At 37.3% G+C, this 17,562-nt stretch overlaps 1 protein-coding gene across 1 annotated transcript; it reads left to right on the forward strand.

Moving 5' to 3' along the window:
• The first annotated feature begins 6,140 nt into the window (after positions 1–6,140).
• LOC110678287 (DNA-binding protein K10) lies at positions 6,141–17,344 on the forward strand. Its single transcript, XM_021850936.1, has 2 exons — positions 6,141–7,359; positions 15,253–17,344. The coding sequence occupies exons 1-2, from the start codon at positions 6,379–6,381 to the stop codon at positions 15,448–15,450; spliced, it is 1,179 nt and encodes a 392-aa protein (XP_021706628.1). The 5' UTR covers positions 6,141–6,378; the 3' UTR covers positions 15,451–17,344.
• The last annotated feature ends 218 nt before the right edge of the window (positions 17,345–17,562 follow it).

Raw genomic sequence — 17,562 nt, forward strand, 5'->3', positions numbered from 1 at the left:
AAGTTAAAATCCATTTATGCCATTTGACCACCGATTTTCACCTATATTCGGCTTTATCCTACAGATCTCCTAATCAGGACACTAACACAAGTTCGTCACACATTACAGCAGGATCACACTTGAAAACAAACAGCTCCCCCTATCCGAGCCAATCGGTCACTTCTGTTCGAAAACCTCGTTGTTTGCTCGGATTCGGAATCCAAACAGTCCGCAAAACACACCTTCTTGCTAGGGGTTTTCTTTCGAGCTGTTGCCCCTGCCTGCTGTTCTTGAACTGGAACCCAACGAACATCTCTATTCCGCTTCATCAGTTCTGGAACTTTGATCTGCACTGTCGATGTCTTCTTCTCTCTTTCTGTTGATCCCATCAAAACATTTGCTTCAAATATCACTTCACGATTTTCGCCTTTCTTTTCCACAGAATAACCGGAGCGTCGTTTCTCCATCGTAGTATTCGCTATTACCGTGTCGGCCATCATCGCAGTTGTCACATCACGTCGTTTACACAAAACATTCAACTGATATTGTTTTCCTTTATAATGTCCGACGGCCATCACTGCTCCCTCTTTCTTAATTTCCGCTCTATCACCGGCAAAACTGTCTTGCGAACCTGATCTTGCCACTCTACTCACTGAGAAAAGGTTGCAGCTGAGTTCGGGGAGGTACAACACATTCTTCGCCTCACACTTTTTCTTACTGCCGCTAACGATAGCATAAAACACCATATCACCACAGTATTCCGCCAGCAATCTCTGGCCGTTCGCCACCATCACCTCGACCGGTCGTTCCAAACGCCGCATCTCAGTGAAGAAACTCGAATCATTCACCATGTGGTCCGTGGCACCTGAATCCAGGAACCACTCTATCTTCACCAATTCATCCTTCGACGCCAGGAACACAACCTCCGCACGATCCGAGGAACTATCGTCTTCAACAACTTTGTCAGCTTTACGATTTTTCGAATTCACTTTTCCGTTGAAATTTGGTTTGGGAACCACTGACACACGACAATCGCTTTTTCGGTGTCCGATTTTCCCGCATCGAAAACACTTCACCTTATGCCAAACTTGCCTGCTCGTCATGGCAACACCCTCATTGTCACCATCAGGGGCCAACTGACTCTTCTTCAATTCCACATCAAGCAAGCGCTTCTTCACAAAATCCATTGTCACGCCGCCGGGAAGCGTCTCGATCGCGGTAACCACCGAATCGATCGAAGAAGGCAATGTCAATAGCAAATGACAAATTGCATCCGACTCTTCTACCGCCGCACCACTTTCCTTCAACTCGCGAATCAAACAGTCGAACTTCAACAAGTGTTCCGACAAACTCATTCCAGCTCCCTCCACATATTTCAACGTGAGGAGCTGCTTCCGAATATACAGCTGTCCGGCAACACCACGTCGTTCAAACACCGCTCTCAGCGTGTCCCAGATTCGCTTCGGAGTAGCACAATCTTTCACTAATTCAAGCTGATTATCAGCAATGGCTGAAATAATCAAAGCTTTGCACTTCTTCTCCGCGGCTCTTCGTTCCACCATTTGTCTTTTCTTTTCCGTTTTCACTTCCGCGGAGTCGGCAGCCATCTCGCCCAACTCGTCGATCTCAGCAATCTCCCGGTGGAGGCAATCAAGTAGATCGAACGTATCCAGAATGGTTTCCATCCGGAACTTCCAGTTGTGGAAGCCGGAACCACAGACAAACAGACGTAACACTGACGAAATTTCCATCGACCACTCATTTAACAATCATTTCAAATTCGCTATATTACAAATCTCACACCCAGAGGCGCGCGCATCGTTTTTCTTCGCGTTTGACGTTTCACACTACCGCCATCTGCCGGTCTTGTTGCACGAAACACCTTTTCGTGTAACATGCTCACCAGATGATGATGGTGTAAACTGGGCGATGGAATTTGAAGAAATTTGTTCTAACTGTTACGTCTGTTTGTCTGCGCCGGAACCATCAAACGCGGCGACTTTAAATTTCTCGTCCATACCTGGGCCGATAACCTGTTGGAGGCACCACACAGCGGACAACAACAGCGAACGAGAAAACAAACCACGGAGGAAACGGACCGGAGAAAGAACAAAAACACCGGTGTACTTCTCAACAGTACTCGAACGAATGATATTTATTTACATTCAACTTAGCATAAACAATAACAACACTGACAACACGTTCATAGTGTACTCATACAATTAAGTTGTCTCGATACGAGGAGGGATGATTGGAACATACACTCAACAATTTTTTGCAATATAATGTATGGGTGGTTACCCAACAAACATTTTTGCTGAATAAGAGCTGAACAAATCACTCTTATGCTTATTTCGGTTTAAAAAACCATTGTTCAGCTACAAGTGTTACTTGGGTAAGTATCGTAACAATACAAATATAGATATTTTCTCAAACATACATTTTGAAAATACAATACGATATATTGTTCATGTATTGCCTTGATTAGCAATTCGTGTATTGTTGTACAATACAAAAACGATTCAATAAACTGTATTTATTAGTGGTGAAAAGTATAGAATTTGTATTTTGTATGAATAGGGCGATATTCAAAACTGAAAAGGCAATAGATGGCACTTTTTCAATGGTAGTAAAAACGAAATCCTGAAGCAAAGAAAGCACCACGAAAGATGAACTAAACACAAAAAGTTATGTATTCACTTTACACTTGATTTCTAATCACTACTTTTTTGATTCTCTTTCCTAATTGCAAGCAATTTACAATTTTCATTATTTTCCATACGTTTTGACAGTTCTCCGACTACCATTCTTCCATGCGCTTGTGTTGAAAGTTTGAGAAATTTGAGAATCCAGCGTAGCGTGATCAGTGAGCGGAATACAAACATCAGTGTCGCCGCTCGGCGGTCGGTTAAAGAAACTAAATGTTCGAAAGGTTGTTGTCTGTAATTTTTGCCGCTGGTGCCAACTGTTAGCGTTTGAGAACAAAATAAACAGTCGTTACCCTATTGTTTCCCAACTTACCGGATATTCGTGCCAACGGTAGCGAAATAATTTTAACTTCTATATATAGAAGTAAAGCTATTTACCTGAAAGAGAGGAGACAGCTCACTGACAACTGGCTTGTTTTCTTGGCTTCTTTGATTTCATCTTCTCATGTTTGGGTTATGCACAATGGTTCGGAGAGTACAAACTGGGTCAAAACTATTTTCACATTCCCTTTGATATCAAAAAGGTCATAAAATTTAAAATTTTCAATAGCAATTGGAGTCCAATCGATAATATATAAATATTCAACTATTTTATATGCGATAGCACAGGAAAACAACCTAAATTTTCAATTACATCCAGTTTAAGTTCGGTTAAATTTTGACGGTTTTTCACGTTCTGCCCTTCGAATGTGCGGTTTTCCAGTGACAGTTGATGACAGGTTACCATGACTTTTGGGAGCTCGCAATCTAAGCCAGCTGTCTCCTCTCTCTCAGATATTTACCATGGTCGCATTCGTCGTTACAGCTAATGTCAAGTGACTTCTACAAAACTACTTATTTTTACTTTTTGAATATTTTTCACCAACATTTTTCTTTCTTTCTGAACTTGTTTTGTTCACGGAGAAAAAAATATGGTAAAGACAAACAAACTTTAGTTTATTTCAACCAAAACTTCACTTTGAATTTTGCACAAACAAAAAGTTAGTTTGCTTTTACTCAGCGCGTTGGTTGAAATTAGTGATCCTTTATAGAGAGATAAGCGGAAGTAAAATGGAATGATTTGGCAACAGACCAGCAGTGCTGATTTCGCTCGGCGTCGAGAATAATATTGTAACACGGACATGACTTCCTCATTGCTAAAAAGTGTATTTTGTTTCGTTATAGATCTTTGAGCTACATATCAAAACTAATAAATAGCCGAAAAAATCAAAAACTAAAAATCGCATTGACAAAAATTCAAAAAAGTAAAACATTTCATTTTTTTGCTTCATGCAAAATTACTTTTACCGAAATAATTTCAAGCGAATTACATTACTCTTCAAGAAAAGTTCAAAACAAACATAACGCATGTTAGTTTGGCTCACACTTTGACAGCTCTCGCTGCTCGATTGGCTCACACTTTGACAGAAATGTCAGCTTCCGCGAATCTCTCTTATAAAGGATTTCTAGTTGAAATAAACTAAAATTTAAAGTAAATGCTGTAGAGACCTTCCAGTTAAATTTAATCAAAATTTGTTTGCAATAACCATTCAATTTGTTGTTTCATTTTGACAGTTCCTAAAACAAACCAAAATTATGGTTGTTTCAAACAAATCGAATAGTTTGGATTGACCAATATTTGGATTGAATCAATTAACTTTGTTGTTTGAATCAAACAATGATCATGTTTATTGAAAAGCGCTCCCTCCATCTTTTGTTTGTTTTTTTTTCTGTAAATGAGTATGCAAAATCGATACTTCTTCATCATTTTATTTTTAAATCGGCATAAAAACACTTAATGTCAGCGTAAAAACATTAATTTTGATTTCAACATGAGTTTACATGAGAATTTCGATGTGTGATGCCTCGGCGGCCTTTATGGGAAATGTTGTTCTCATCTGAAATGCAATCGAAAAACATAAACATTATTTTCATATCAAAATATAACAAAATATGCAACCAACCTTGTTCAGGGTTCAGGGTAAAATTAATTGGCCGGCACTTTCACGTTTTTTACCTCGAATTGGTGTCACAAGCCTGCTGCATCTTCATTCTGTTCCCGAACTTGTAACCTACGATAAATCATTTAAATTTACTATTATCGAATACAATTTTGGCTAGCGAGCTAAAAACTACTTACATGAAAGCAATTTGTTTTTGGTTTTTCCTCAAACTTCAATTATTATTCTCATTCTGGATCAGAGCACGCTATTCTTCAACACGAATTAAACATAACAAGTCGAATAAACCATGATGAGACAATGGAAATTAAAGCCTGCTCTGACAAACTACAAATTGGCTTGTTGAGGGGTATCCCGTTTTTAACATATTCTGGTTCTACGTTAAAAACTGAGCCAGAATCCAAAGTTTCATAATTTTCCGTGCACTGGAACTATTATTAAAACATGTTTGAACTTAGTATGGAAATCGCGTTTGAATCACCCCTTGGAAAATTTTCCTTCGGGACGAGCTGTCATTATGTAAATTGAAATGTCATTGAGTCGAATGAATGAATTCTTTTTTAATCATTTACTATATCAAAATTAGGATATTAAAGCGCAATAAAATCGTGTTACAATTAAAAAAACGTGCTCTTTCGATCAAGCTACAAAAAACTGTGAATTTTTCATCACTAAACAACCCAATTGGGGTTGATTTAACCTTTGTTCTGGTTTGTATTTTCTTCAAACAGATTATCGATTTATATTAACACAGTGTTTTTGTTGAGATAAACTAGAATTGTACCTAGTGTTTGAATCTCACAGCTCTGAACAAATTGAAATATGGTAAAAAGAAACTAGATTTTGTATTGAAACAACTAAATAATTACTTTGAAGCAAGCTTATTTTTTTGTTGACATGACAAAAATTTTGAGTAAAAATCACCCAAACATTTAGGTTGTTTCAAACTAATGGCATAGTTGGCATAGTTTTGAAACAACAAAACAATAGTTAGAAACAACCAAAATACGAGTTTGAAAATCAACCAAAATTTTGGTTGTTTCAAACTATGCTCATTTTTCTCCGTGTTTACTTCTTTTAGCCAAGCTACACAGAAAAAAGCAACAGTTGTTTTACACGAAAATAGGAATTTGACCAAAATTGTAAGGTATAAAACCAATAAAAAACAATACAGTGTTCTGTTACAACATATTATATTGTTTTTGACTTGTATATTCAAACAAGAATGATGTTGCTTCGACATTCAATTACAATACGCTGTATTGTATCCAATACGTTATATTGTTCATTAATGGTTTATTCCATTCACTGAATGATACGTTTTTATCCGGGTATTATATCTGAGTGCAGTTGGAAACCTGCTTTCAACTGGGAGTTGCGATAGCTGTTTCACCTTAACCAACCTTATTTTAAAATTTTAGAAAAAATGACAAAATTTCAAACATCGATGCACCCCCAGCTTCAAATGATGGGCACCAATTCCGCACCTATCGTTATTTTTTTTCTTCTAGAACAAAACGTCAATTTTTAGTACATTCATCAAAGCAGGCAGACAGGAAAAAGTGAAATCACGCACTCGGCTTCATTTTTCACAATTTTCAGCGTTAATTTCTGCAGTTTTTTGTGCTTCAAATTAGTTCCATCTTTCCAAAAGTAGTGAAAAGGGTACCCGTGATCGGTATAGCATAAAATCGCTACGAATCAGTTTCATTAAACAGTGAAATAAGCGGTGAAAATCTTGGGTGCACAAAATGGTTGCCACTAAAATGGTACCAACAAACAAGCGTCGAGGTGGATTCAACAACGGCATGCCCGGCCGGCCACGGTTCAAACCCGGTGGACCGAAGGCCATGAATGCCCGCAACATGGGAGCAATGTTCAACGCGAATCAGCTTGGGGACAATCCCGGTTTCGTGGATTTCAACGATGACGTTCAAATTCCTTCGACGAGCGCAACTCCGGCCAATACGACGACACCCGCGGCGAATAATGGCACTGGAAAAGGTCCCGCCCGGAAAGCAGCAAATCCCAACCATAAGCGCGTGAATGTGAAAAACGGAGCAGGTATGCGTCGGATGCCACCGGGGGGCATGGGAGGTCATTGGGGTCCACCGATGCCGCCGATGCCTCCCATGTTCCCTATGGGAGGTGGCCGTCGAAATGGTCCGCCTCCACCACCGCCACCCCACTTTCGGATGCCCCCCATGGGAATGCGAGGTATGCGGGGCGGTCCGATGATGCCTCCGCCACCTCCGAATGGCCGCTTTGGAGGACCTCCGATGGGTCCCATGGGAATGATTCCACGACCAATGCCTCCGATGCCACCCATGAGAGGTCCAATGATGAATCCGATGGGACGCATGATGCCTCCGCCGATGCGAGGTCCACAAATGCGGCGCAATCCGAACGGGAAGCTATCTCCGGGCCGGTTGGGAAAGGGTCCTAAGGGGACCGTTCCAAGGGGACCACCCGTCAACGGGAAGGTGGTCAAAACGATAGGTAAGAAGATCAAACCCAAAGTACCCGCCAAGCCTAAAGAGGAATACCCGTTGGACAAACCGTGGGTCACGGAGGAAATCAAAGCCGAACACGACAAAAAGGTGGAACTGGCGGAACGGTTGAAGGGCAACAAGGATGATGCGTTGTTTGCACAGTTCAAGGAACAGCGGGATAAATTCGTCAAAATGTACGATGCGGCCCGATTGGAGTTTATTGGAAAGCACCCGGAACAGGTAATTTGAGGGGGTTTGAGTTGGGTTGATCAGGATTGTTCATTCAGAGGATAGTTCGATGCAAACGAAGCTTGTGTAGTTGGGACACAAATGAGAATACATTCAAGGACCTTTCTTGACCTAGTGGTAAAGTTCCTGGCTACAAAGCATAGCGATGCTGAGGGTGTCTGGGTTCAATTCCCTGTAGGTATGCTTATCAGATGGTATCTTTTGGGAATACATGTCCTCCTTTTTGATCATGTGCCCCCCTTTTTTAAAATTAATCGAATCAATACAGAGTCAGAATTAGGGCGAATGTGAAGACTAATACATTCTCAGTAAAATCGGTTTGAAGTTTAGCGAATGGAATTTCAATTCTATATTATGGTTCCGATCGATCTAGGGGTCTATTTTGTAATTCGAGCGAATTCACGTGACTCGTCTGTAGTCATTGTCGATCAAAGTAAGCATGCATATTTCAGATGTCACCCGTCGACTCCCATAGTTATTATTATTACCGTAAAATGGGGCGAATAGAAACACTTTACGACATGTTTGAATGTGTAGGGGAAAGTGGGGCAGTTTGGCCACCTTAAGAAAAAGTTGGTAAAAGTGATGAAAATAGTATGGAAACTTTGGATTTTTGCGTGATTTCCAGCAATTCTTAGATCAATACACTAGATCTGTATGATTTCTGTTGTCTTATACAATTCCCGAATGAATGAGAGATTTTTCCAAATTTGTCATTTTTTGAGTCGATTTTTTACCGATGGGGTGAAATGAGCACCCTATTTTTGGTTGTAAAATATCTCATATAATCTAAAAATTAAATTATTTTTTTCACTATTAAAAGTTATTAGTATTTTCAAACCCTTGGTGCAAAAAGATCAAATTTTAAAAAACATTTTAACAGTCAAATTTTGTCATTCTAAAATTATGAAATTTGAAAGAGCCATTCGGGGCAATATGGCCAGTTTTTTCAAACTTCATTTATTTATTTTTCTTTGAGTATGGCACACTGACTTGTAGCATGTCTATTGCTTCATTTCCTTGTCAGCTTTGGGGTTGCATGTAATTTGAGATGAAATTTCAAGAATTTATGCAGTTTTCAAGGGGTGCTCATTCCACCCCATTGGCCAAACCGCCCCGACTACCCCTACAACTTAAACCGTGTGGATAACAACCAATTTTTTTTAGACTTAAATATGGGTCGCGTCTTCCTTTGTTAAGTCCCCAATTGCTGTTAAAAAATAAAAAATATATTGCACAAAGATTTATGAAAATGTTGTATGTTTCTATTCACCCCGCAATGGGGCGAATAGAAACACTGTTCAGTAAATATCAATACTTTTTACATTGTAATGGAAAAATAAACATATTTTTAAGTGCATCTTGAAGAAATATCATCATGTATTTATTTAGTGAAGAAAAAAAATTAAAATTTTTAAAACTCAATTTTTGATCCTTTTTGAAATCAGCCAAAATGGCGGATGTTTCAAGCTATCAAAAATGATTGAGATTTCAATATTTTCTGCCCAATTTTTTAATGAGAAATGTAGCAACATTTTTAATTTGAAAATAGTCCAGCGATATTCTGTTGTTAGTGAACTAATGAAAAAAATAATATTTCAGTAGGTTTTAAAGTTTATCATTACATAATAGTCGCATTTTTAATTGTAGGTCGCTTTGTTTCTATTCGCCCCACTTTTTCTATTCACCCCGTTTTACGGTATCTTTATTATCGAGACTTTCAGCCGGAGGCTGGTTCGTCTCCATTTTCTCCCATAGTAATCCAGTCACATAGTGACAGAGCCAAGTCGAGCGAAATTTTAGGTCGACAATGACTTCAGTCGAGTCGTTTTTGATCGACTCGACTTATAAAATAGGGCCCCTAATCGCATGATGCATTTTTGTAGGATCCATTACAATATTATTTTTGTAGCAACATACATATTTACATATTTACATATTATGAATAACATGTCAAAATAAATAAAAATCCATCATGCGCCATTCATCCAAATTTAGAGCAATTGCGTCTCTCGGTTTTCGTCTTCTTCAGTTTGACAACAGCGATTGCGCCTTTTGAATTCGTCCTTCTGGTTTGAATACCATCAGCTTCGCCGTTTCGCTACGCTCTCTCACCCGAACCATTATCACTATCGCCCTTCTGCCCACTCAGTTTGAAATGCGCCCTGCTGCCAAGTCTTTTAAAAGTTCCTAATTTTGATGAAAGGTCTCTTAAATCTCTATTTTAATCAAAATGGTCTCTAAAGTATATTTTTTCTTTATCTTGCTTGCTGATAATTATGATGCAAAATTTCTTCCCATATTTCTCAAGAACAGCTTCAGGAATTACCCTAGTGATTTCTACAATGATTTCATCTAAAATACTATCAGGAACTAACAGGGTTCTCTCTAGAAATTCTTCAAGAAATCTACCAATTCTTTCAGTAACTTTTCACATGATGATTTAAAGAATTCCTCCAGAATTTGCTTCAGGAGATCCTTGAGCACTTCATCTTTACTACCTCCAGTAATTTTCTCAGGGATTACTTTGAACAATTTTCCAAAGGCCTTCCTCCAAATATTTTTTTACTAACTTTCCAACCGAATTATCCAGTTGTTGCTCTAAAAGATCTTCCAAAGATTTCCAAGGATTTTTTTTCCAAGAAAACCCGCAAAGGTCAATTCCAAAGTTTTTGGTAAAATTCGTTCAAGATTTTTTTTCTGAACACCCGACAGAATTTCTACGCCATTTCATCTACGGTTATTTCAAAAAATTCCTCGAGGGGTTATTCTAGTGAATCGTATACCGTGTGGCAGATACGATGATACTCTATGCCAGTGGTGATTCCCTAACCTCAAATCTACCTGTTCCACCAATAGAAATTCTTGACTTTATGCAACCAATTTGCATCTATCAAGTAAAGATTGGCTAGAAAGGAAGATTCTAGTCATTTGCTATTTGCTTTATGATCTCAATTTGTCGAAAAAGGTATTTTTAAATTCGTAGAACAGGTAAAAAGTGAGGTTACGAGTCGCCTCTGCTCTATGCCTTGGGAAATCAAGCAAATTTCATTACAAAAAGATCCTTGACCAATCGGGAATTGAACCTAGACACCTTCACCTTCTGCTAGTACATAAGTCCAAAATAAAAATAGAACTAATATCTGTATGCTGCTTTTTTCGTAAGATTTGTGCCTTTAAAGTTTCGGTACTAATAGTGGATTTTAAGATAGATATAAAAGTATTACTGGAAAAATTGGCGTAGGAAGTCCTGCAGAAACTTATTTTTATGGAAACGCCAAAACAATTTTGTTTAAAATTTCTGGAACTCACGCAAGAATCTTGAGATGGGTTTTCTAAGATAATTTGGTCGCCGTTAAGTCAGAGGGGACCAAGTACAAAACTTGAGAAAATTGGATTATTCTCTCATTAGATGCAAAATTACTTTACCTCCGTTACACTTTGATCAGATTTGAAGAATGCTGTAAACTGCGAGAGATATGTAATAAATTTACTTTGGATGATCAACAAAAATCGATAAAAGTGTGCAGTCAGAATGGACCAAGTGCTTATTACCATAACAGCGAAAATGATCAGCGCGCTTAGGAATGCGAGGAAAGGAGAGACATTTCAGGAGATTTGTCAGATTTTTCGACATTGATTAATTCTTCTACTTATCCATCAATAGAAATTTATAAATATAACATGATACGATGCATTTGATTTTGACTTTTGACCATTTACCATATTCGGGTGGGTGGTCAGAAATTGCAACAAATTCTGTGCAGACAGAGCGGACCAAGTGTTGAAAAGCAATAAAATGATTGATTACTGCATGTTTTGAGTAAATTTCAGAGTCCGATAGAAGTTTACGGTAGTTCTATGGTGTATGTATGGCATGTCCTACGATCCGCTTATTGGACCAGCATATTTTGGTCGGTACTCAAGATTTTCACTTGGTCCACTCTGACTGAACGCGTATTTGAATATATCTGGTCTTCAACGCCCTGACCCTGCGAAACCTTAATTTTCAAGCTATCGTAATGCCACTGATTTTGGTATTTACTATATGGGTTATTTAAGAATTTACGATACTGGTGTCGATGGGTCGTGATAATCTGTTTATCTTAGAGATATGCACCCAATTTGACCATGCAAGCATTAAATGATTGTTATTTTCCAAGAAATTGTTCAGTCAGAGTGGACCAAGTACACATAGTCCATCAAAAAATCGTTCTATTAGAGGTTTGGATTATGATTTTTCATGATTATCACTTATTATATTGTTTGAAAGTAACATAAAGACGTGTAAGAATATTGAACCAAAATTTAAACGAGTTCAAAAATTACAGAGCGTTAGACTTTAAACCCACTTTTCTCAAAATATCAAAAATGTCACTTGGTCCACTCTGACTTAACGCCGACCATTTCTGCAGGGAAGCCTGAGTGAACAATGGAATATACTCGCTATGCTCTCTGAAGGACTTACTCAGCGAATCCCTGAGAGAATATGATGAGATGAGTTTCTGATTGGGATCATTAGAGAATTCACAGAATGCATTCCTGAAGGAATCTCTGGAATCATTGCAGCGAAAATCCTATTTAATAAAGGTAACTAATAATAATTCACTAAATAGTTCCTTAAAAAAGTGTGAGAATCGCGTAATAATCCCTGCAGGATTCACACCAGGATAAACTATCTGTACAGATTCTTTTCAAATTCTTCCAACTTTATTACTCAAAAGGTGTTGTAATATTTTAGGATTTTTTGTGGGAACTTTAGAACACTCCAACTAATAATATTAGCAGAAATGAAACCAAGTAGAGACCATATAGTAATCAGAAGATGTTTTTATAAAATTATTTCAGAAATCTGGCTAGAAATTTATTTTATTGAATCGCGAGAAGTATTACCGTAAGAACGCCATTCACCGCTCATTTAACAGCATTTCAACACATTAATTTCTGTCAAAAATCGTTTTTTTAATATGTTTCGCGACTTTTTGCGCTAGACGCAAGATTAAACATTTGTTTTTGTAGAAAAGAAGTTGAAATGTGTACAACGTATAATGGTACCGAATAACATGTATGCCAATGATACATGTGCAGGCCGCCATTCACCGCTCATCCTAAGTATGAGGCTCTATATATACAATTAGTTGGAATTAATTTACTTTCATTAGCTGGTTGTTATCTTTGTACTATAGTACAACAACATATTAAAGCGTGGCAGCTAAGAAGCATTTTTCGATCTGCCATAATAAAATCACTCATGTTTTCCGCCTTAAACAGCCTAATTTTTTTTATAAATAGTATATAAAATTAAATCATATGAATTTCATTCTGATACAGTCTATTCTGGTATATTAAACCCTCTACCGGCAGCTTCATTTTTTACCGCAAAATTCAAATTCAAATCGTTATAACTTTTTTGTTTTTCAATATTTTTGCACCATTTTTCACAAGCTCTCAAAAAACTCTTCTAGTTTTGAAATCCGTGTCGATATTAATTATTGGTCATCTGGTTTTGAAGATATTCCGATGTTCCTTGGGAGACCGACATTTTCCATACAAAATGTCTCTGGCGGCCATTTTGTTTTTGATCAATTTATCAAAAAAATAAAATGTGGGCTATATAATGCCAGGTAATAAGGAGCTTCTCTGAAAAAATCATATAAATCGGTTTAGTATTCTTGGAGATATCTGAAAATTGATGTTTTTTGAAGTTTTTAAGATCTTTATTTGGCCAGCGTGGTTCCAGAAATCTAAATGGCCATTACTTAAAGACGGCTGCACCAAATTGCTTCATTTTTTCACAACATACTCTCATTAATGTATTGTTCCGAAGAGTGAGTATCCGAATAAGATTAAAATTCTGTAGCCTGAGAAATTAACGGGGGGTTCTAGTTACGGGTCGGTCTCCCAAGGAATTTTGGAATATCTACAAAACCAGATGACCAATGATCAATATCGACACCGATCCTAAAACTTGAAGAGTTTTTTGAGAGCTTGTGAAAAAATGGTGCAAAAATATTGAAAAACAAAAAGGTTATAACGATTTGAATTTGAATTTTGCGGTAAAAAATGAAGCTGCCGGTAGAGGGGTTAATACATGTTGATGACTTTTTTTGCGAAAATTTGTACAGATTTTTCAAAATAATTCAGCGTCCTTACGGTACTTGTGCCATTTCACATTTTTTATGTAGTGCGCCGGTACCAATGGTTGTAATGTGCCAGTAGATTGGACTATGGAATAAAACGTACATTTTGCGATAAAAACGACCTGCGCTATTTTTGGTGGATAGATCGCTTCTAGTTTAGTCGATTTGCCTAATTTCAGCTTTTTATTTTATCAAAAAGTCATATAAATAATTAAGTTTACGCAAAAAATTTGCTCCCTTGCACCAGTAGTTGCCGTTGTGTTCCAATAGTGGATCAATGGCGGAAGCAGTTTTTTAAATAAATATATAACAATTAAGAAATGTCTCAGAGATGATCTTTATGCTTCATTCGAAAGATTTTAGTTGCTGCTCCGAGGGAAAAATATTAAATCTATGTAAAAATCAACGATTTTGTTTAAAACTCCTTGTTTCATTCCCGAACGTCCACTACTGGAGCACTAGCGCAACTATTGGAACACGTGTACCAATAGTGGCTCAAGCGATTTTATGCTCAAAACATGATTTTATCACTCTTTTTATATTTTTCTCATATAGTACCTAGAGGTTGAAATCTTTCTGTTGACGCCAGAGATCTCCGTTATGACTTTTCGTTATTATGTTATGATTTTTATAGCTTAGGTAGTCCACTAATGGCACCGGCACCCTACATAAGGGATCAACTATAAAATACGTAACATTTTAGGAAGATAGCGTTTATTTAATAGTACGTTACATTGCACTTAATATTAACTGAAAATTCCTTAATAACAGCGTAAAGATCAATAAATATGTTCAAAATATATCATTTAAAAGTTATTAATTAAGGAGTAGTACAAAAACTTTCATAAATTGTAATTATAAATATGTTTTGTAATTATTGTCGAATTTAAGGAATTATTTGTTCTTAGCTTGACTTCCCAGGGCATAGAGTATCATCGTATCTGCCACAGGTATACGAATGTAAAATCGGCTGCTAGGGCTAAGAAAGTTCTCATTCCATAACTGTGGAATTGGACTTAGAACACTAAGCTCCGTCTCAGTGCGGTCGTAATTCCAAAAAGGCGGCATCCACAAATTACGTAACGCTCGAAGGGGGGGGGGGGAGGGGGTAGGCTCGAGCGTTACGACTCATACAAAATTTTAAAAATTCCCATACAAAAAGCGTTACGGAGGGGGAGGGAGGGGGTCGAAAATTTCGAATTTTAGCGTTACGTAATAAATGGATGCCGCCAAAGAAGAAGATCTGAAGAACGTTTCCGATCCGGTCGATGATATTGTGGAAGAAAAATTACTATTTGTAACACACAAGCTTCGTTTGCAATTCCTATCTGTAATTATTATTCCGTTATTTTGTTTTCCATCTCAAATATATTGCTCTTGTTTTCTGCCTTGGATTTATATATTTGGCTCTTATATTCGATATTGTAATATCCATTGCTCGATACATACATTTCTATTTTTGTCGCCCTTCCCAATCCGTATTGCTTCCTACATATTACGGGTACAATCTAATCAAAAATTTTATGTTGATATGTTTCACACTGGGCAGTTATTACTTGTTTAATTCAGACATGTGTTCATTCTCTACTCCTAAATATCTTTCAAAATATGTACGGACAGCCCAATGATTATTATGGTTGCTCACTCTAACCACTACTCCATTTCTCATTAGCATAACGCGTAGTCTTATGAAACTGTGACCGTTTACTGTATTGCCAACCCTTGGTTCTACCTATTTTTGCAGGACGTTGAAAAAATCCTTACCGAATCAGTGGCGGCGAACAAAGCCAAAGCCAATAACGAAAGTCAAAAATCCAATGATGCAGTTTCTACTGATACCCCTGCCGCTACCAAATCTTCTACAACTACTTCTGCTACTGCTACTGCTAGCTCTACCGATTCCGCTGCCGGTGCTGCAAAGTCTGCGGCTTCCTCTGCCTAATGCTAAATCAGATTTATCGATAGTGGCGCTCTCTTTCTTCTCAAGAATCCTAAGAAAATCAGTCCGACCGAACAATGCATGTTATTCACGGACCACGGGCAGAGGAAGTACGTTCCCAGACATACATTAGAATTAGAGTTTTCTTGATGGGGAGTCTAAAGAATGAAGCAGCCTAATGATGACTAAGATTACGATATACGCAGTTTAGTATTCTTGTTCTCTGTTATCGTAAATGAAGAATCCGTTTTCGATGATTTTAACATAGATTAGCTAACAGTTGCTGAACGACGTTTGATCGGTTTTAAATCGATTTGTTCAAAAATACGAAAACGGATAATAATCAGATTATAGTTTGACGAGAGCCTGATTCTCTTTCCATTTAAGAGCGCAAATTTTAACATCCCTAAAATAAATATAACTTGTTCGAAATGCATTACTGTAGAGACTAGGACAGATATTTTATCTGATTGTAATGAAGGAGTGAAGCAGTTAAAATCTAAATTAAATATATCATTTGTTATTTATTAAAACTTATGCCTATAGAAACCCCATCAATAGCTTCCTAATGTTTGAGTTTCCTCTAAAAAGTTGTTTGCACATTTCCACGTTTGAGATTCTTATTTTTCACTATCCGGAGCGCTTCACTCCACTTAGCACAGTGTTGTAAACTGCAAACATAAAAATATAATGTGTATTTTAACGAAAGAAAACAAAGAATTAGTAATGCATATGTAGTAATCAATAAACTTTTAAATGTATTTCACATTCTGAGGAATCATCATATAACGAAGGCCACGTCAGTGGTTTTATACCGTATAGCGAAGCAAGTAACGAAAATGGTAGCATCTTTAACTGATTCACTGAAAGTAAGCAAGTAATAGAAGTAGTCCTTTCTGTGAAATGAATTCTCTGCTGAAATTATGGTCGTTTGAGATAATAAACGTAAAACACAAAGTCCAAAGCCTGTACCGGTTTTTTAATGCCTATACCTGCGAGAAGATCGTTCAGTTCGCCCAAAATAATTAAATCATCATCTATGTGGATCAAAGATCGATAAAAGTGCAAGTATTTTCCATAGAATTTATTTATCAGATGAAAAACAGTTCACTTGGGAATCTTTAGTTCCGTAACGTATCAACAGTATCGGAGCATTTTAGTTGAAAATGATTGTTGGCATCGACATCTGTAATAAATCAAACAAGATAACACAGTTATAATACAGATTTAAATTTGCACATGTATCAGATAGATTGTAACCAAACGCATTATTTAGTGTAGGTTCCTTTTTGTAATTTGTCTTAATTACTAAAGATTCCCTGCTCTAATAAACAATTTAACCCAAACATCGCAAACATAGTAAAAGAAGTTTTTGATAATATTGTCGAAATGCCACGAAATAATTGCTCCTTCAATCATCTATAAATCAATAACTATGTGTACCTTCAAAAACCCGTTTAAAGGCATCCTCTGTTTTTAATCCTCGTTACACCGCGACCACGATCATCGCCATCGGATATGGAATCGCAGGCAGCGGTAGTTATCAGTAAAAACTTTCCACGCATCAAAAGGGCGAATTTTTGTGTCTCGAATTCTCACGAAAAAAAAACTGAAAGCAGAAACACCCCTTTAATGTGTATAGAATTAGTATGTTAATATAAAATATAACAAGAGCATTATATGAGGTAAATGAGAACACTTTTTGATTGGAACTGATATTCATACAACCGTACCCCTAACTATGGTCCACACACTAACCCACTGCAGCCGTTTTCCAGTTGAAAACGGTGAAGATGTCATTATAGTCATATAATAACAAAATGAAACTTGCAGAGTTCTGACGCTGGACAAATGACGGCATACTCTAATCGTATGAATAAACAATTGAGTAAAATTATGTTCACAGTTCCAATAGTTGAGAAATCCTTTCCCTCTTGTGAGGCAACGACCATGTCTTGGGTGTAATATGGTAAGTTCCAAATTGATATCTGATCTATTTAGGAAAGCCTGTCGTAACCGTCTATGTAGGTAGTGAAAATAGTGAGGTGGTTCGAAAAATCGTTATTGCTCCACACCGCTCAGTCGATTATAGATCAAATTCTGATTGTCCTCCCA

The sequence above is a fragment of the Aedes aegypti genome, chromosome 3 (assembly GCF_002204515.2).
Source record: "Aedes aegypti strain LVP_AGWG chromosome 3, AaegL5.0 Primary Assembly, whole genome shotgun sequence".
Classification (NCBI taxonomy): Eukaryota; Metazoa; Arthropoda; class Insecta; order Diptera; family Culicidae; genus Aedes; species Aedes aegypti.

What these genes read in the sequence shown, in the direction of transcription:
- LOC110678287 (XM_021850936.1), top strand. Translation starts at nt 6,379, where the DNA reads ATGGTTGCCACTAAAATGGTACCAACAAACAAGCGTCGAGGTGGATTC. An exon ending in TTGGAAAGCACCCGGAACAG is followed by an intron (nt 7,360 to 15,252) that starts GTAATTTGAGGG and finishes CTATTTTTGCAG; the next exon opens with GACGTTGAAAAAATCCTTAC.